The sequence below is a fragment of the Amphiprion ocellaris genome, chromosome 1 (assembly GCF_022539595.1).
Source record: "Amphiprion ocellaris isolate individual 3 ecotype Okinawa chromosome 1, ASM2253959v1, whole genome shotgun sequence".
NCBI lineage: Eukaryota > Metazoa > Chordata > Actinopteri > Pomacentridae > Amphiprion > Amphiprion ocellaris.
In genome coordinates, this window is record NC_072766.1 from 26,858,650 (window position 1) to 26,879,002 (window position 20,353).

General features: G+C 40.2%; 1 protein-coding gene across 3 annotated transcripts in view; it reads right to left on the reverse strand.

Moving 5' to 3' along the window:
* Positions 1-296: 296 nt before the first annotated feature.
* The window catches only part of mtss1lb (MTSS I-BAR domain containing 2b), an 83,703-nt gene continuing 63,646 nt past the window's right edge, over positions 297-20,353 (reverse strand). Inside the window, exons 5-16 of one of the 3 annotated variants that reach the window (XM_055009230.1) lie at positions 19,415-19,506; positions 18,258-18,332; positions 15,670-15,678; positions 12,344-12,501; positions 10,910-11,017; positions 10,715-10,812; positions 9,351-9,624; positions 8,366-8,440; positions 5,208-5,363; positions 4,557-4,739; positions 2,979-3,144; positions 297-2,446 (exon numbers count right to left, since the gene is read on the reverse strand). In XM_055009230.1, coding sequence (XP_054865205.1) covers positions 1,575-2,446; positions 2,979-3,144; positions 4,557-4,739; positions 5,208-5,363; positions 8,366-8,440; positions 9,351-9,624; positions 10,715-10,812; positions 10,910-11,017; positions 12,344-12,501; positions 15,670-15,678; positions 18,258-18,332; positions 19,415-19,506 — 2,266 coding nt within the window. In that variant the 3' untranslated portion in view covers positions 297-1,574. The remainder of the gene's footprint in view (positions 2,447-2,978; positions 3,145-4,556; positions 4,740-5,207; positions 5,364-8,365; positions 8,441-9,350; positions 9,625-10,714; positions 10,813-10,909; positions 11,018-12,343; positions 12,502-15,669; positions 15,679-18,257; positions 18,333-19,414; positions 19,507-20,353) is intronic. The other 2 variants (XM_055009232.1, XM_055009234.1) reach the window with 2 other exon arrangements.

Consider the following 20,353-nt stretch of genomic DNA (forward strand, 5'->3'; position numbering starts at 1 on the left):
TTCACAATCCACAGCAGGCCACGGCTTGTAAGCCCTGACACCCAACTCATTTTCAGATAAATATTTTGCTCTACTTTCAAATTCCACCTCTCATTTGACCCTTTACTACAGTTCAAACAGCCTTTATCACTTCCTCTTAGTCCCTCCCCAGCGTCTTCCTCTTTCACAAATGAAATCATTTCCGCAGGACACAGTCTTAGGCAGCCATCTCTCTCACTTTCACTCTCCTTATCATACAGTATGACTACAGCAACATCTACTGGCTATTGTACATACTCTATCCCCTATCAAAGTGCTTACAGTTTTCCTTTTTATTTTTTAAATTTTTGTAATCCATTCACCAGAAAGAGACAGGGACAGAGAGAGACACACGCCGAAACCGGCTAGGCATGAATTCACAGTCAATGTGTAATTTAGCATTCCTGATGATTGCCTGAATGAAACAAGGGAGAACCTATAATCCTCCATCAATCCGCTCCTTCGAAACAAGAAAATAAAACACATTTATTGCTCCATTTCTGATTTTACATTTTCTCTCTGGTTCTAGAAAATATATATGAATATATCTATACGCCTGGATTACGTCTCGTAACTTCTCGTACAGTGGTAACAAGGTAAATGACGTCACAATATAAACAAGAAAATACACACACAACACACAGCAGAAAAGCCCTGCCCTCATTGGGTAACCAGCTGTCCTGCAGCAGAGCTCTACCCACCCCCCTCGCACACATACACACAATCCATCACATGTACCCACACGCTCACATTTTACATTTGCCCACATGCATACACATGAATGCACGCACACGCTATGCAGAGAGAGAGAGAGAGAGAGAGAGGGGAAGGAGACACTAGCACGGCTCAATGCCAACAGTACTTTTTTTTCAAGACTCTTTTACATGAGGATGAACCAGAGATGCCCTCTGGCTTGTTAGCTCCCCGTGCTAATACCAAAGCTTCAGTTCAGTGGGCTAATAAGTACAGTGTGTTGCTGCTGAGACAGCCTGGGTTCAAATCCAGCTGGTCACATGGCATTCTGGCCCCCCTCTCTCTCTTGCCCCCACCAGCCCCTCCTTCGGTCATCAGTCTTTCATCTGGGATCAGACAGTCGAGTGAGTTGGAGAAGAGGATAGGGAAGGGTGTAAGTTGGCAAACAGAACAGAACCCAGTGTTTCTCTCTTTCTTTGCCTCTTTTTTTATATTATCTGTTTTTCCCACAAGTCTTTCCATCCCTGGGTGAGGGTGTATAGAAGACAAACATGCGTCCAACACACACTAGTTATAGTGGCCTGCTAGGAGCCTCTCAATATTCAGTATTTAACTTTTTATTGTCAGCATGGGTTAACATTATTAATGTTATTATTATCATTATATTATATATCATTTACTCTAATGGTGTCTTTAAACATCTTTTTTGTGTATGTTTTTGTTTTCATTCATCTTCTGTTATGTTATAGCTTTCCCTACATGGTTAAGTTTTTGTGTATGTACTAGGTGGTTGGGTTGCACCACACCAACACCTGACTCCCTATTGGTTGACAAGCATCATCCTCTTTCTGCTTTTCCCCCATTCACAATATGCGTGGAGCTGAACGGTCATTTGAGACAGTTTTGCGGAGGCGGACTCCTCTCCTGATGGTGGTCAGCATGTCACCAGACCCCTCTGCCCCCTCTGTCCCTGTCTGAGACTCAGTGGGGCCAGTCGGTGGCGGGGCTGGGTCATCTGGGAGGGCAGGGAAAGGAAATTGCCCCTCTCCCAGGGCGTGTGCACTGGCTACTAACTCGCCTATTTTCTCCACTAGACTGTGCCGATTGGCCGCGATCATCTGATCCTCTTCTGATCCGGCTCCTGGGCCTGTTCCCATTGCAAGGCCCCCGTGCTGCTGGGCATAGACCTCCAATGCAGCCCCCGATCCCCAGGCGGTGTTAGGCAGACTGAGGCGCTTTGGTGATGCCTTCACAAAATCAAGCGCTCCCTGTGCATCCTCAACTCCAGCAAAGAACACGCATTCCTCGCTGCCCACGCGGACAGGCACACCCCCTCCATGTCCTCCACCTGCATACCCAGGAGAGTGGGAGTCTCCAGGAACAGTGGGTGTCTTCACAGGCACAATGGGTGGTCGGATGGGGATGGGCCCTGCATTGGACAATGTGCGTCTTACTCCTGGTTTTGTAGATGGCGTCCGGCGGATGGTGGCAGTGCCTGGTGTCCCTGATCCACCCCCACCAGATCCGCCAGGTTGTCCTGGTATCCCATGAGCCCCTGGACCAAGAACCCCACTGGGCAGTCCGGCTGTGCTGGCTGGCCTCTTGGTCTGGATCATACGCCTGTAGTTCTGGGCGATGTTAGAGTGGCGAGGAATTGTGGAGGACTTGTCAAACTCTGTCTGTCCATCTGGACCTTCAGCATCACCATTCACTGAGTAGCAGTCATAATCTGAACCTAATGTGAGAATAAAGAGGTTACAAAAACAGATAAGCAGGTAAGAAAATAAATGAATAAATATAGTGACAACTATAATGGATTAATACACGAATAGTTAAATTATTTGGGGTAGAACAAACCATTAGTTGAGAGGCAGCATCCTTATACAGCAACACATTAATATTTTTCAGTTTTATCTTTATATTGTCGTCCTCCAGCTGCTGTCAAGAAAACTGTCAAAATACATCTGTCATAAACTATCACTGCTGCCTGGTTAAATAAATGGATAATCTGTATTATTTGATCTGGGTAACACTACACATTAAGGACAGCAGTGCTAGTGGAAGTGATGGCAATAAAACATAAGTCTATGCAGAGACTGTAAACATCAATTCAAAAAATCCTAATGCCTTCCCTTAATAGATTGCTTTTCTTGAGATGTCAAAAGTAAGTTGATGAATGTGACCAGGTTACATGTAACAAATATGTGTATCATGGGGTGAACAAGATTAAAAACTGCTGTGAAGAGTATAGCAGATTGGAATTTCACCTTGTGAAGGAATTGTGTCCTCAGAGCAGGACGGGGTTGTGGTCTCTGTGCTATATCCACTGGAGTACTGCAGGGAGTCTCTGCTGCTTTTCTGCTGCTCCATGCTCAGTCCCCTGGTCAGGACCATGGCCAGGTCACTGGCTGCTGGGGAGACCTCCTCTCCATGCTGTACACACACAGGGGGAGGCTGCATTGGAATGATGTTTGATCAAGTGTTTGTTTGAAAACTTGGGATTATTTCCTGAAGATGATACATTTATTGATTATATTTATGATTATACACTGCCTGTCCAAAAAAGGTTGCCACCTAGATGATGATGATGAATATGTTTCAGCAGGCAACAACTTATTTAACCCTAGCTGATTCAGTGAGTAGCTTCACATTTCTTAAACAACCATGTCAGAAGACAAATCCTGTGGTCATAGAAAGGATGTTAATCTGTATGAAGGCTCAAATTATTGGCCTGCATCAAGCAAAGAGAAAACAACTAAATAGATTGCAAAAACTACTATAATTGGGTTAAGAACCAATGCATAATTAAAACTTGGAAGGATAGTGATGAATCATTATCTTCAAGGAACAAATGTAGTCGGTCATGTGGTCTGATGAGTCCAGATTTACTCTGTTCCAAAGTGATGGGTGCATCAGGGTAAGAAGAGAGGCAGATGAAGTGATGCACTCACCATGGCTAGTGCCTAGTGTACAAGCCTGTGGGGGTTCGGGTTATGATCTGGGGTTGTTACAGTAAGTCAGGTCCAGGTTCAGCAACGTTATGCGCTCAAAGAATGAGGTCAGCTGACTACCTAAGTACACTAAAAAGTACCAGGTCTTTCCATCAATGAAGTTTTTCTTCCCTGATGGCATCGACATGTTCCAAGATGACAATGCCAGGATTCATGGGGCTCACAATGTGAATGAGTGGTTCAGGGAGCATAAGACATTATTTTCACACATGGATTGGCCTCCACAGAGTCCAGACCTCAGCCCCACTGAGAATCTTTGGGATGTGCTGGAGAAGACTTTGCACAGGGATCTGACTCTCCCATCATCGATATAAGATCTTGGTAGAAAATTAATACAACTCTGGACAGAAATAAAAGCTGTGACATTGCAGAAGCTTATCAAAATGATGCCACAGCGAATATGTGTCATTCTTAGAGCTAAAGGTGGTCCAACGAAATATTAGAGTGTGCAGTTTTTTTTGGACAGGCAGTGTATTTTTTTTAAACACAAAGTGGGATTATGCTGGAGACAAGGAGAAACATGCTGAAATGTTCAAGTAAATTGCTGTCTGTGTCTGAAACCAACACTGAATTCCTTAACCCTCTGATGCAAAACATGGGTCAAGAGATACCCATTTTCCATTGTATATGGGTCACTTTTGATACATGTTGTGCATCAAAGGGTTAAAGTTTGGATTTTGTCACAACTCCAGTGGCAAAATATACGCACACCATTTGTGGGTTGATTTAATCCAAGAATGGGTTATTTATTAAAGTTACTTATTTATTTTTTTTATAGTATTTTTAACTGTCAGAGATTTGCTGTTCTCAGCCTGCTTGTCAGTCTAACAATACCTTGGCAGCGATAGTAGCCGGTGTCATCCTGTTTCTCTGGCCATCATCAAGGTGTGATGGCCCAGCATAGCCTTGGGAGCCTGGCGACGCTTCGCCCTCCCTCAGCCTGTCAAGAGGTTCCTTTCTCCTTTGGACTGCCGCTGCAGCGACAGGCTGCTCATACTGACCTGCTTTAGACCAATCCTGAGGAGGTGAGCGGAATTAATAAACAGGAAGAAGCGGGTAGGATTAGCATGAGACTTGTCCACTATCCAGCAGTTTGATGCCCTTCATCTGAGTGCAGAGAGAGGGGGCCTTTCTGGGTGGAAAAGTGTGTGTAAGTCAGTGTGTGTAGGCTGGGGCCTTTTAGAGCGTTTGAATGTGATCATGATGATGACTTCGACCCTGCACAGTTTTGGCCAATCACCAGTTGGCAGATCGCAAAACCAGTCAAACAGGGGAAGCCAAAAATAATAATAAAAATTAAAAAAATGCATGCACACACAGCAAGTGGGATGAATATTTTAGGGAAGCAGAGCAATGTGGTGATGAATGAGTTAATCAGGTGATGAAAATTAAAAGAAAATAAACCCTATGCATTAACTGAAACTTATTAAACAGAAACAGAAGAAAAAGTGCAACTGAAGAAATGGAAGCCAATGGAGAACAAACCTTCCACATAGGAACCTTTGATGTGGGAGAGGAGGAGCTGGATCCAGAGGGGCGTTTATAGGGTGGGGACGCAGGTACAGGAAGAATGACAGAGAGAGGCCTGGTGGAGCCAGAGTGAGAAAGAGCGGGGCGGAAGGTAGCGAAGGACGAGCCAAACTGCGGGACGAGAGACATAGTCATGTCATCAGACAATGAAAAAGCCACAGAGAGAGAGAGGCAGCCAGCTATGGGACCACTGGGCCAAACACATGAGAGTAAAAGCCACAGATGTAAACACACACCTACAATAGACACACACCAAGTCCTCAGCGTGAAACTGAAGAGCAGGAACATGACACTACGCAAACTAAGAGTGATTAGTATGAGAACTAAGTCAGTGTATCTGGAGAGCCTACATTTAACAGCTACCTAATATGTTTATGTTAGAAAGATCATGGAATGAGTTAAAGCAGGACCAATCATGCATTTAAAACTGTGAGTGATTTGATTTGACAGTTTGTGTGATGCATTAACATTTTTTTTTTTTTTTTTGTACTTGGTAACTTTCTGTCTGTTTTCCAAAGCCTTGCTTCTAATGTGCTGGTGTAAAACTGTGAATCATAACAGGTTTTAGTACTGGTGTAACCCTGTTGCAGCTGTCTCATCCACTTGGTGTAAGGGAACCATGTATAGTTCCCATGGAGGTGGGGAAAGTATGGGTGATACAGAAATAGTTGAGACATCTCTAGTGGAGGCTGGTATTGATACCAGCAACTGTATGAACAGTATATTTCTAAATCAAGGTGCAGAGAGTAGTGCCATTTAAATGTATTAAAGAAGAGGTGGTGTAGTATTGGTGTTGATCTCTGCAGTCAACTAAAAACCAGCTTTGACGTCATTTTCAGTTAGAATTAAGTTACAGAATCCAGTTTTACTCATGGTGCACGGACAACCTGGAAAAACCTGCAGAACTGTCAAAGGTCTAACAGCCATTCAGGTTTCTTTTACTTACAGCTGCTCTTGTTTTAGCTGATTCGTCAATTTTTGCATTTTAAATGCTCTAAATAAACATTTACTCAAAGCAGTCAAACAATAGTTTAGTGAAATTTCCATTTTTTTCTCCACTGTCATCAGAAGAGAGCATTGCAAATAAAATTAAAATGTTTCATTAAAGAAAATAAAAGTGTATTAAGTTGTTAAAAGCTGTTTAAATTTGAAAACTGTTGAGTTTGACTTTTGGGTAGATGAGCAAACTTAGTGCAGAACAGATGGTGGTATCTTCTGAGGCAAAAAATATCTGCAAGTGTAAACTTTCTAAGGACATGGACATTTTTTTTATTATTTTACTAACTTTGCCTTTTCATAATGATTTTGTCGTTGTTACCCAACTTTCATATTTGTGCGCCTGTACCTTTGACCTGACTTAGGATATTTATGGGAACACCATATGTCTCTTATGCACCCTAAATTTAAATAAATTTACCCCAATGTAACAAAAATGTGTGATGCACAGAAGAGTACAAAAGTTTCCATAATTGTTTTGCAGCTCCCTCATGGTGGTTGTGCCAGATTTTGTCAACCAACTGAAGTGAGATGCAAAATGTGTCTTGACATTGTCACTCAAATTAGAGAGGGATCACAGATGGCTGTGTTCACTGCAACTGAAAAGGAAGGCTGTCATATATGCAAGCTGCTGTAGATGACAGATGCTGCTTAAAATAAGAAATGAATATTTATTTTGCCTTGCGAGCATCATTTATAGAGTGTTATTTCTGCAAACAGATGTGCATACTGGTCAAAGAAAGCACAATGAAAGAGAAAGAGAATAGCTCTAAAACATAATTAAAAGGAATTTATAAATTCGGAGGCATTCATGTGGGTGTGTCTCCAGAGACACAAAAAGTGCAGGATACAAGCTTTCCATGCTTAGCGGCTGACCTGATGTGAGGGAAGATGCAAATGGCAGTAAATCTTAAAAACAATGCTGCATTTGCCATTGAACTGAGGAGGTGATTCATGATTTGGAGGATACAACTGTTTCCATGTGTCGTCTTAGACTAATTGTCGCATTAAATGTTTGTTTGTTTTTTAAATCTGAAAAGCATTACATGCATTAATTCAACATATACTCATGTCTGAGGGGTGTTTTTCTCACTGTTCTCTTGTTAAGTGAGTTGATGGTGTTGGATTTGATCTTGATTGATACTACCAAAAAGCATTCTCTGCTGGAGGGCCCATTAAACATCCCGAGAGCTACTAATGTCAATTTTGTTGCAGGTTTGTCTCAGCATTCAGACGTCAAAGTCTCCTGTTGTTTTCAGAATTCAATGAAACTATTGTAACTCCTGCTACCTTGGTGAATGCTTATGAAAACATATCTTTTAAACAGCGTGTTATATAATTCTGTTCTGACAATGACTTTATACCATCACTATATTCACAAAAGTTAAATTTTACCAGAAATGTATTTTTATTTTCCTTCTCTGCTGTCTCCTCTAGTGGATTTCTGAAACTCCTAAGAGACAGATTTTTGGGTATATGAGCAAACTTACTGCAGAACAGATGGCACTATATTCTGTGACAAAGCTATCAGCAAGTTTCTGTGGGCATTGATAGACAGAAGATTAACTGCTATTAACCTTAAAGTCATAAAGGCAGGCATCAGCAGAGCTGCTTTTCTCACTTCAACTAATCAATTTATCTTTTTTGCACAAATGACAGACCCGACAGACGTGTATCTGGACAGCCCAAACCAAGAGAGCAAAATCAAAACATGACAATAAAACAGAGGTATTGGAGACATTCAATTTAGAGATCACTGATATCATCAAATTGTTTTACAGCATTGACATCACAGATTGATGAATAGGACCCTGCTGTGTACAATTTACTGATCTTCAGTTTTAGTCATGTCTTTCTATTTTGCTGATCCTGTATGTACTTTAGAATAAAATCTGACTATACCTAAGGTGTTTAGATGTACAAAAGTCAACATTCATGATAAATATATAGCAATTACTTAATTCTCAGTTAACTCATTTTAGAATTATGTTTATATATTATTAAATAGCTTTCATTATAAAGGTCAATTGATAACCTATTTTATTTGATGTAGAATTCTCCTTTGGTTTCGTGTTTCACATTGTTGAGGACCTATGTTGTACAGTGTAGATACTTACAGTGGTGGGAGAACTGCATTCACTGACTGACTGGCATGTTTCTGAGGCCTCTGATGATGCTGAGCTGGATGATTTCTACAGCAGGGAAGAAGGAAAAATTCTGGTTTTAGCAATGTGTTTCTCTAAAGAAACCTAAAATGCTTTCCAATTAAAAGAAATCCGTTTAGAAAATCATTTGTCTTCTTCTTTTGCTTCTTTTTTTACACTACTTCAGCAGTGTGACTTGGTACATAGCAGGTTTATTAAACTGTTCAGGAATTCATGGTGTCTACAGCATCTGGAGGGTGTTTTATGATCACATACCTGTCATGGAAATACAATCTATTATCTCTTTCATTTCAATATTAAAGATGCACAGGTTCCTGCGATGACAGCTTTGCTTCACCTGCAAGATGTTACTGAAACAGCTACAAACACAGCAGGTTCTGTGTCTGCTGTCTCTTTCAGTCTGGATTTCTCCGAGGCCTTTTTTAACTCAGTGTAAAGTTGTTAATCATTAGACCATGGCCCCTGTGAACAAACTTGTTAAGCCTCATTACCACACACAATTTGTGAATTTGTGTACATAAACCCAATACATGTACATATGGAAGTACATTACTGTTCAAAAGTTTGGGGTCACCCAGACAATTTCATGTTTTCCATGAACACTCAAACTTCTCTTCATGTGCTAACATAATTGCACATGAGTTTTCTAATCATCAATTAGCCTTTCAACACGATCAGCTAACACAATGTAGCATTAGAACACAGGAGTGATGGTTGCTGGAAATGGGCCTCTGTACCCCTATGTAGACATTCTATTAAAAATCAGAGAGTAGTCATTTACCACATTAACAATGTCTAGACTGTATTTCTGATTAATGTTACCTTCATTGTAAAAAAAAAAAAAGTTTTTCTTTCAAAAATAAGGACATTTCTAAGCAAAACCTAAACTTTTGATTGACAGTATACATATGGAAGTATGTATTTAACGCATTTGTACCTGACTTGTGATGTCTGAGGGCATAGGTGAGGGAGGCTTGGAGTAGATGTTAGCATCCTGGGACACGAAGCCTGAATCGTGGGACGAGACGCTGCTGAGGCGGTGGGCAGCGATGCCCCCCGGTGGTGGAGGCTGGTGCGGCAGGCTGCTGCGGTAGTGATAGGAGGAGGAGGTGGGTGAGTGAGGCTGCGAGCCTCCACCGCCGACACCAATACCAATACTACCACCTCCCCCTGATGAACGGGAGGCACTACTGTGGGCGCTGTTCACACTGCTGTTGGGGGGAGGGAGGTGTAGAGGAGCAGGGAGAGGGCAGAGTGATGTAGGCATGAAGAAATGTGAAGGAAGGATGAAGGTGTTGATCCCCAGTGTGGAGTGAAGACAGTATTTAGGGAGAGTCAGCATGATTACAGGGATGTGTCAAAGTAATGGTTTGATTGCGGAAGAAGTTAAAACAAAAGATACGAGGTGTTGGTGATGGTTAAAGGTAATAAATTGGTGATTGGAGGAAGCATTGAAAGTGACAGATTTACATGATGGGTTGAAGTTCAGGAGTAGTTGACAACAAGTCGTTGGTTCATCAGGTTAGCGAAAACGCACAATGCAATGATGCGGTAAAGTCACACAGCAGTCACAGTTAAAAATAGAGACCCCGAAAATGAAAGGAAACCAGGTAAGCAAACACCCAGCGCCAGAGAAAGAGGGCAAATCACATGAGTGCACACAAACAAGATACAAAAAATAGAATACAGACAAAAGAAGAAGATCCAAGTGCACAGTATGGTGGTTGTGGTGAGGGAGAAAGGGAGGAAGAGAAAAGGGAAGGAGGAAGTAGACAGAGAGTGTGTAAACTCATGAAAATCCAGGGCACATCCACAGACAAAAACACAATAAGCACTGGAGACAAAAGGCTGTAAAGTTGCATGCTTTACATGCACCCTCTGACACAAAATGGTTTACGCACAGAAGTGTTTTTTTTCAAGACAAAGAACCACAGAAATCTTTTTTTTGTATTCTTCTTGTAACATTCATTTTGTTATTCACAGACTCTAAATTCGAGCATGTGTGTATTTAAAGATAAATGATGTAGAGACATCAATTTATTCCAAATTTCTATATGTTATTTAATCTTTTATTTAGTGCATGTTTTCTCTTTGAAAGCTGTGGTTCAATATCAGAGGATTCTACTGAACTGAAGATGACTGAACAAGCAGTAATGATGGACTGAGACACTGACAATCACAGTGAAACATAAACATCAAGGAAGGCTCCTCTTTCTGATAGTCAATATATGAATCACTGCAGAGCAGGCAGAAGGTGCTGGTTGTGTGTTTGTGCACATGTGTGTATTTGTGTGTGAGTACCTGCACATGCTGCTCTTACGAGAGCCAGAGCTGCTGGGGGATGATGGAGGGGTCTGATAGGACCAGCTGTAATCTGAGCCCTTCAGATCCTTAATCACCTGAGTGAACGGCAGAAGAGCGCAGTCAACTGACTTTGTTCATTATTTGTTAGTTTCTTTATGAGATCTGCATATTGTGGGTGTGCATGCTTTGCACCTGTTCACTAGCAGGGGGCAGTTTGTGAGGATCAGTTGTCAGCACAGTGAGGTCATCAATGATGGCCTGGAGGTGGGTGATCTCACCCAGCATGGCAAGCTCCCCATTCTAGAAGAACGGGATCGAAAAAAATGTATTTAGTTGGTCTGTTTAACGCCGGGTCTTCCTGCTTCTTTTTTCACCTCAAAGGCTCCAACACACAAGCAAGGACTCAAGGACACAACACAAACATGGCTACAAGTAGAGAGGACTCAAAAAAATATTTTGCTCTTCATAAAAACGATAAAAAATAAAATGTTTACAAAAATTGGGGGAAAAAATGGAATCAATACATGTAGAATTTTTCCGAGTTTGCATATGTCGCCAAGACTGTAAAAAATTATAGTTCTACATATTACAGATATTTTATTAATTCCATTTTAAATTTGTTTCCATATTCATCTCCAATCTGCTCTGTTTCAGCACAGCCTGCAGTTCAGCTCAGTACTCCCTGAATTATGGCACTTGGTAGTGCATAGGAGTGCAGATGTTTTGGGGTTTGTTTTTGGTTGGTTTGTTTGTTTTGTTTTTAAAAATAAGATTTTTTTAAAAAATAAGTTATTGCAAGGGCTTGACAGTGGCTTGGTGGTTAAGCACTTTCACCTTGCAGCTAGAAGATCCCTGGTTTGTGTCCCGCTCTTCCCGGGATCTTTCTACATGGAGTTTGCATGTTCTCCTTGTGCATGCATGGGTTTTCTCCGGATACTCCGGCTTCCTCCCACAAACCTCCCAAAGACATACTGAGGTTAATTGGTAACTCTAAATTGTCTGTAGGTGTGAATGTGAGTGTGCCTCTATATGTAGCGCTGTGATAGACTGTTGACCTGTCCAGGTGTCCCCTGCCTTCACCCTAAGTCAGTTGAGACAGACTCCAGCACCCCCACAACCTTAATGAGGATTAAGCAGTGTATAAATTATGGATGGATGGATGGTTACTGCAAATGGTTTATTTTGGCAATTTTTTTTAATGAGACATAAAACAAAGCAATTTTGATGAAATATTGCGATTTGGTTAACTTTCCCAACAGAACTCCATATCACACATCATCTATTGAAAATCTGACAAATAGTTTTGGTTTTTTTCAGTTTCTGCCTGTGATAAATTATGTAATTTGGGTGTCTGTTGTGTTTTTTAAAGGTTTTCAAAGAAAGATTGTTAATGCAATATCACAAAAATACTACTTAGGGACATTCGTTGCCATAGTAATGACAGCAAGAAAATCTTACCCTGTTTCATCTCTTGTTTAAATGTCAGACTAAGACACATCTACGGTATTTAAACTTTAATTCTGTTGCAGAGCAGCTCTAAACTGTGCCGCAGGTCAAACTTTGCTTGCTCCGTCGTCTAAACATCTGTCCCTCCTCCCGTCTCTCCATTCTACTAGATGTCCTCACCACAACTGGCTGAAGGAAACTAATGAAGGTGCAGAAGCGACCTCTCTCCTCCACCAGGGCACGGCGCACTGCCTGCTTCTCTGTCTCCTCCATCAACAGGCACATGTCGGTCACATCCTGCATGGCGCTGTCCAGCTGGGGCTGCAGGTCCCCTCGTCCTGGGAAGGCAACGGTACAGTTGTGATGAGACATTTAAAGAACTGAGAGAGCAGCAGCACTGAAATGTTCTCATCAGAGAAGTTAAATGAAAGGAAAAGGAGGAATGAAGATGGAAGTGTAGATAAAGTACGTTTATAAAAACACAGGCATTATAACATAATTTGACTTGACTGGATATCTGTCCATCAATCTTTGCTTTTCCAAATACACTGCTCCATCAAACCACTGGCATAGATTATGGAACTCCAACACCAAATCAACAGCAACACCTTGTTCAATGTTTCCGCTCTGTACAGGGTGTCCCTAAAGTCTGGACACATGGGTAATCTTTTTAACTATAACTTTTTGCCTCCACAGATTAAATATTGTTTTGTCAAAAGAAGAAAGAGTTGAACTCGTACTTCTCAGTGGACGTGAAGGATGGACATATTGAAAGATAGGGTTAGGGTTAGAGAAGTGATTTTTTTTTGGCTAGCATGAATTTTGGTCACGATCAGTTCTTTTGTTTCGGCTGATACATTTGTTTGTCCAGAACGAGGTTTGTCCATGACACTGCCCATTTCTTTAAACTTTTTAACCACCTTTGCCACCGTGTAAAAGCCAAGTAGAATCCTCCTTGGATGACGTGCTTTAAATTCATCTGCTATCTTTCGATATGTCCATCCTTCACGTCCACTGAGAAGTACCAGTGCAACTCTTTCTTCATATTTAATCTATGGAGGCAAAAAAATTAGATTTAATGAGAGTTCATATGTGTCGACACTTCAGGGGCACCCTGTATTTGTTTTTATGTTTCTGTGTAGCCTCCTGCCTTCTATAAGTAGGTTATGATATCATACTATATTATATCCCATATTAGACAGATAGCAGTCAAATTCGAATTCGGAGATCATGATGTCTTTTGAAATTTGACTATAAGATAATTCCGACTAATCACATACATACTTACGTACATATTTCTGTGTGCAATAGCATGTGTTTTTTGTGTGAATGTAGCTTTGTTACATCAGTAACTTATGGGGTAAACATGTAATCTACCCCAAAACTGTAACTTTTCTGTGGCCTCTCTTTGCATCAATGAAAAACTGATCATGATGTGTGAGTACATCCAATTTTCCTTCTCTTTCACTGTCAGTCCACACCCAACATAAGGACAGTACAGAGCCAAAACACAGATAACGTGTGTCTGTCTTTAAAACACTACTTGCTGTAACTGCACAGCGATCACATGATGAGAAAAGGTAAGACATAGATACATAAGTATGGTGTAGAAAATCTGCATATGATCTACAGCCTAGAAAGAAAAAACATGAAATACAGTGAATAGAAGGCAAAACATGAAATAACTCTTTGTAGTACTACAGCATGCAAAAAGTCAGTGGAGATGTCGGCAGTACCAGAGTTAAAATGAAAGAGAGAATAAGGGAGGAGGGGGAGCATGAGAGTAGAATGAAAGCCTGTGGCATCACAACAAAGTTAATAGTAGCAGCTACGAAAGTCACGTAGGAGTCAAGAAAGAAGTTAAACTACATCATGCATTGTTGAGAGTGAAACCACATGACAGCTAACTATGAAACTGGATAAAACTCTAAAATCTGTCACCAGGAGACAAAACCTGAGCCGAGGCTTTTTTAGGAAATATTTCAGTTCATTTCCTAAAAAAGTCATGGTAGCCGGTTTCGTTTAGTTTTTAATTGACATACCTATTACATGACCTCCAGTCAGAGATTATAAAACTAACAAAAAGCTGAAATTTTGTTGGTGCAGAAAACTGAGTTACTGTGTTTGTTGGTAGAATATGTCTATTTGAAGCAAGGCTGGATCCCCCACTGGGCACAGTGTGCAGCTATTCAGGGACCCAAAAGCACCAAGTTCATCATGTAGCAATTAGTTTGTGGTAAAATGATTAATTACGTTGTTAGTGCATCTACCACAAAAGCACACTTTAACCTTTAAATGTGGAATTTTAATAACTGCCAAATATTCCCACAAACCCTGTTTGATCACTGAGCGCATAAATAGAATTCTCATCATCCGTTGCTTCAAGCATGTCTTCATTTTTGAAGTAACTGACATCAAAACCTCCCAACATCAAAGACAGTGCTGCTCTACTTGAAACACCAGCACTGTAGGAAGTAAACATAATGATACTTTATCCTTTTGATTGTTGTAATTTATAGTATGCCAAATAGTGTTGTCATTTGTAACCTGCATATCCTTTTTTCTAAATATATTGGATTTCTAAAAATAAATAAATAAACAAAAAACATATTTTCATCAATTTATATACCACAGATCAATAAAAAAATGTGATTCAAAGATTTAGATGAGTAAGATGAAGGATTCAGGCAGGATATAATGTAGTCCTAGAGTCTCTGATAATCACATACAGTATGTGTCTCATGGCTGAAGTTAAATGGCAGCAGCCCTTATGCTGTCATTACTCCGGCAAGGAGGCAGAGCCTCGGCGGAGTTATTTGACGATCGGCGTACATTTGTCTGTCTGTCTGTCTGTTTCAAAAATGGACTAGCGGATTTGGATGAAATTTTCAGTGAAGGTTAGAAATGACACTAGGAACAACTGATTAGATTTTGGCAGTGATACGGCTTATAGTCTGGATCCACAGTTTTGTTGAAGATTTCTGTATCACTGCGAGATAGCGGCACAGCGTCACTGCAACTATGACTACAAGTGCACACTATGTCAGGTGCCTGCTGACGATCACATGATTGCGATACAAACTACTAATCGACCACTGCAGATTTATCGGGACTTATCCATTGGAAATCATACAACGACTGAGCAGCCTTGGTGGTGTACTGCGCTCTCTGAGTGCTTTTCTTGTTATTTATGTTTTCATTGTGTTATTGTGTTTCACAAAAATAGATGTAGGTTATTTTAGTTACCACAGACCAATAACTCATTACAAATGACTGCAATGAATGCACAAAGAGGTTAATCCAGCCCTGATGAAGTTCACTTTGCTTCCCTCGAGTGTATTTTCATGATTGTTTCATGCCATAAAATGGTTTCCTAATTTTACCCCAAAGCCTTTTCCATGACCTTTATTTGACAAATTTCATAATATCCACTGTTTGCAGGCAAAGTTTTGGAAATTTGAGTGAAAAAGGAAGATGATTAGGCAGAGCGACAAGCTGATACTTACCCTGGATCTCTATTACAGTGGGACAGAGAGACGGTGGCGGTGAGGAGGGGGAGACAAAAAAGAAGCAAAATAAAGGGAAAGAAAGAGGGGGACAGCAAGAGACAGGGAGGGAGAGAGCAGAAATAGCAGAACTCATTGTTAAGGTTAGTACAAAGAAGCCATCTCAAGACAGCCACAGTGCCACAGGTTAGAGCAAAATAACACTGCTGCAACCAAAAATTCAACCAATAATACCACCAAGCATCAACTGCAACAGGGCTGACCAGACACTCATAACATAAGAGCAAAGTACATCACGCTGTTTCACTGTCAACTACATACATAAATACATTCCCATATTTTTTCACAATAGCATTTGCTGCATTATTAGCGTTTGACAAAAGATTCTGATAACTGATTCTGATATAATTATTTCATATGTATTCAGGCTTACAGCCATAGAGTTTGGCCACATGTAGTCAATCAAGGATTTTCTTTTCCTCTTGCTCTTTTGTACATTACAGAATAACATTCCAGACATCAACACAATGAAATAATAGAAAACAGAATTGTGTTTGTCTTAATGACAGCTTTGCACACTATCAACTATGTAACATCTTACTCAGCTTCATGGGGTCACCTGGATTAGTTTTCACCTCATCTCTTGACAATCACTGACCTGAATACAGAGTGAGTGAAAATTCTGCCAGTTATGAATCACATCAGCCCTGATTATTGTTTTAAACCATAAAAACCCTTCTCAAACATGAGTTACTTCACTTCTCTGCTTCATCAGTTTGTTAAAATGACTGTGATCTGTCATTTAGACATAATTCACCTTTACATTAATGCTGCTCACAGCTTCCCTCAGTCAAACCCACCACAATGATAGCCGCCATGTAACAAACGAGTGTAACTGATGTAACTGCACTTTATAAACTGAGCAGGGGTTATTTTTAAGGACATTTTGAGTTTGTATTAGATGTGAAAACGAAGGAACAAGAAAAAAAGAGTGTGCTTTATGACTTTGGACCACAAACTGTGTCTTTTTATTGTCTGTGAACACAACTCTAGGTATGTTGTGTGTGTGTTCCTAAGTGTTAATGTGACAAAGTGCAGTTCACACTTCTGCTGTAATGGAAGTGATGTGAAATGTTCCTGGGTCTGAGCAATTATTTTTAAATTTAAACAGCATGCACAATCAGATATGAAGCTGATACATTCAGATGATAACAGATGAATGGAATGGGGTGCATGTATGAAAAGAGCTAAGCTCAAAATTCATGTGGTGTAAAAGAAAAAAGAAAAAAATACATATACACTACCATTCAAAAGTTTGGGCTCAACCAGGCAATTTCATGTTTTCCATGAACACTCACATTTTTATCACAGCAACAATATTAACAGCAACAGTTCCTTAATTTGTAATAAAAACATGTACACAGCAGTTTTTGCTTCTGTCATCTATAACGGCACACACATTGAATCCAATGTCCCCACCAGCAAATGGCTCCATTTGACTCTGTTTGACATAATCTGTTATGGGAAGAACCGCTCAGTTACGTATAGACAAATGACGGTCTAGGATTACTTTAAGACATGAAGGTCAGTCATGAAAGTCAGTCTGTTTCAAGCACACTGAAAGTTTCGTCAAGTGCAGTCACAAAAACATCACATGCTGCAATGAAACTGGCTCTGATGACGACTGCCCCAGGAAAGGAAGAGCAAAAGTTACCTCTGCTGTGGAGGATAATTTGTTTTTTTAACAGGACAGTAACCCACAAAACATCCCCAGGCTGTGTGAGTGCTGTCAGACCGGGAAGCAGAGTGATGGAGTGCTGCATCAGATGACTTGACCTCCACAATCACCCAACCTAAACTCATCTGAGCAGGTTTGGAATGAGATAACTTCCTGAGTGAAGACTAAGCAGCCAGCACATGTGTGAAGTTTTGGGGAAAAAAATCCAGGTGATGACCTCAGGAAACTGTTTGAGAGGATGTTAGGAGTTTGCAAAGCTTTCATAACAGGAAGCAGTCAGTGTGTTTTGAGGACAATTCAAACAGTTTGAAATAAATTTGCATTATTTACACAATTTTGAGCTTTTTACATAAATACCTGTGTTTCATTTTACAGTCCCCATGTCTTTATTTATGTTCTGCAATGTAGATAATAGAAAACACAAAGAAATCCCCTTAAACTGTATTGCAAAGTATTTAAATATTATTTATTATTAAAATTATTTTGAAAATTACTCAACAGACATTTTGTATTTTTGCATCCATCTGCCTGGCAACTGAATGAAAGCTGTTCTAGAAAGAAAGCAACAATTATTGGTTGCTGCCTCCCTCAGTAAAGTGGTTCAGGACGAATGAAAAATGACATGCAGTACCTCTGACAACCACTAGATGGCAATACAAACTTACAATTCATCTGAAGTCTACATATACTTCTGTCAGTGACTCAAGGTCCCGCACGTGTGTGAGCTGATAATGTAATCACTGTACTGTGTGACTTTTATCGCAGCCTTTCATACGATAATCTGACCTTCTGTTTGTTCTGTCTAAAGAGCAAGGAGTCTAAGCCTGACTGTTCGACTGCTCACTGTTACCTTTACGAGCCTTCTTCTGCAGCTTCATGGTGTCAGATGACTTCTTCTTGATCTCATGGCGTGACCTCTTGTACTCTTGAAAGAGGATGAAGAGAGATGCTTTAGTAAGAGGAAGGTAAAGCACTCTGTGTGAACTCCTATTATCTTGCATTTCCAATACATACTTAAATAGAAAGGGTTCCAGGAGCTGCTACATTGGTGAAGACTTTACATTACTTGGACAGAAACACAGAGTATTATCTAATTATTTCATTTCAGATCAATCCTCCCTGTCAATCCTTAACTATGAAGAAGTCATGTTCTACATTATCTGGAAGCAATGTAAATCTTTATACAATGTTCTAGTAATTATAGCCAGACAAATGCATCAGAATGTAACAAGGTGGACTTTTCCTTGTCAAGTAAACAGCAAAACAAGTTAAATCAAAGTTGCATGACGGTTATGGCCCACTCTAATTAGTTTAACAGTTAACAGTTAAACAAGTGAAATATTGCATGAACACTTGTAATATTAGCATGTAAGATACAATTTGTCACCCTGCCTGTATCCTATAGCTGCTATTCATGACATGTGTTTCAGTCATCATGTCTCGATAAAAAATTATGTGAAAAAAAGAACATAGACAAACACAACAACATTAGTTCAGTGCTCGGCCTTTCCAGTGTTATCCAGTCTGTGTCAAGTGATGGCATGAAATACTTGCAAGTGCAGATTCCTTGCAGGTTACTTTGTAACATAAACTTCTACAGTTCATCTCATGACTGTTGTGACAGTAACATTTAACAGCTACAAATCCTGTATCACAGTGTTAGAAGAAGCTGTACATGGTGCAAGAGTCCAGTGAAATGTTCCTGTATTCTTTGGTGCAGTGCTTTTTATTATGGAGTGAATAGATAATGGGTCATGATGGAAATTGTTCTTTAGAGATTAGAACATGATTGTTCTGGCTAACTGACAATTAAATCTTCAGCAAGATTACAATGATCAAAGAGGAGTCCCTTTTATGTTACATCAGACCTCTACAGTGGTCACAGAGTAGAGTGGTAACTACTCTATGTGTACTAAAGCTACTTCGGGAAGGAGGATGTGGGGATAGAACTTGCATTTCTTGCTGTGGTTTCCTGAATTAAAATCATAACCTGTGATGTGTGTGTACCTTTGGCATGATCCTTATCCAGCTGGTTGGCTGTCTTCTTCCAGTCTTCAATCTTGTCCTGGAGAGGAGTGATCAGACTCTCCATCAAAGCACTGGAGAAAAGACAGAGATTCAAGAGTGAGATGCATGAATTATAAAGCAGGTGAGACATGATGCCAACAACAGAGAAAAAGAAAATAGATAAATGTCTCATTGAAAATCACACCTATGGTACATATTTCCTTTGTGCGATATATAATATTCTGACCTCCAAGCCCCACTGAAAATGAGACACAGTACAGATACAGTATATTTCCGGACTGAGACTGTTAAATAAATTCCCTCCATGTATCGTTCCACTTCATAGTTTTAGTATTTGGACCACTGACTCCCTCCCTACCCACACATGTACACATGTGCCATGTACATGGTCACATGTAAGGTAAATGCAGGATTATTGAAGTGTGTATACATACCATATACACACAAACACCAGAGCTCTGAGCTTGATTCAGTCTTCAAAAACCCTTTGTCATTACCATGACTTTAGATCATCATCATCATTATCATCATCATAAATGTAATAGCTTCTGCTATAATAGCTGTTGCTGTGGAAAAGTCATTAGAAAGTATGAAGAATGAAGGAAAAGGCAAACAATGGTTGAAATCAGACTCTTGGTGAGGTTTCCGGAGTGGTCTGTGTTGCGTGCTAGCGCTTGTATTTATTTACAGTCATTTCAGTATGTACAGACAGAGTAGTGTTCCTAATGGAATCCATACAGCTGAAAGGAAAACCTCACCAAACGTGTCCCATCATACTTCATAAAACAAAGTCAGCCTTAGATGGAAACAGTCATGAGGTTTACCATCTTATGACTCACGAGAAAACCTGATGAGTTGCAGTGTAAGATCAGCAAAAGAAGTAAACCAGGCAAAGGAAGGAGTTTACAGACAGAAGGA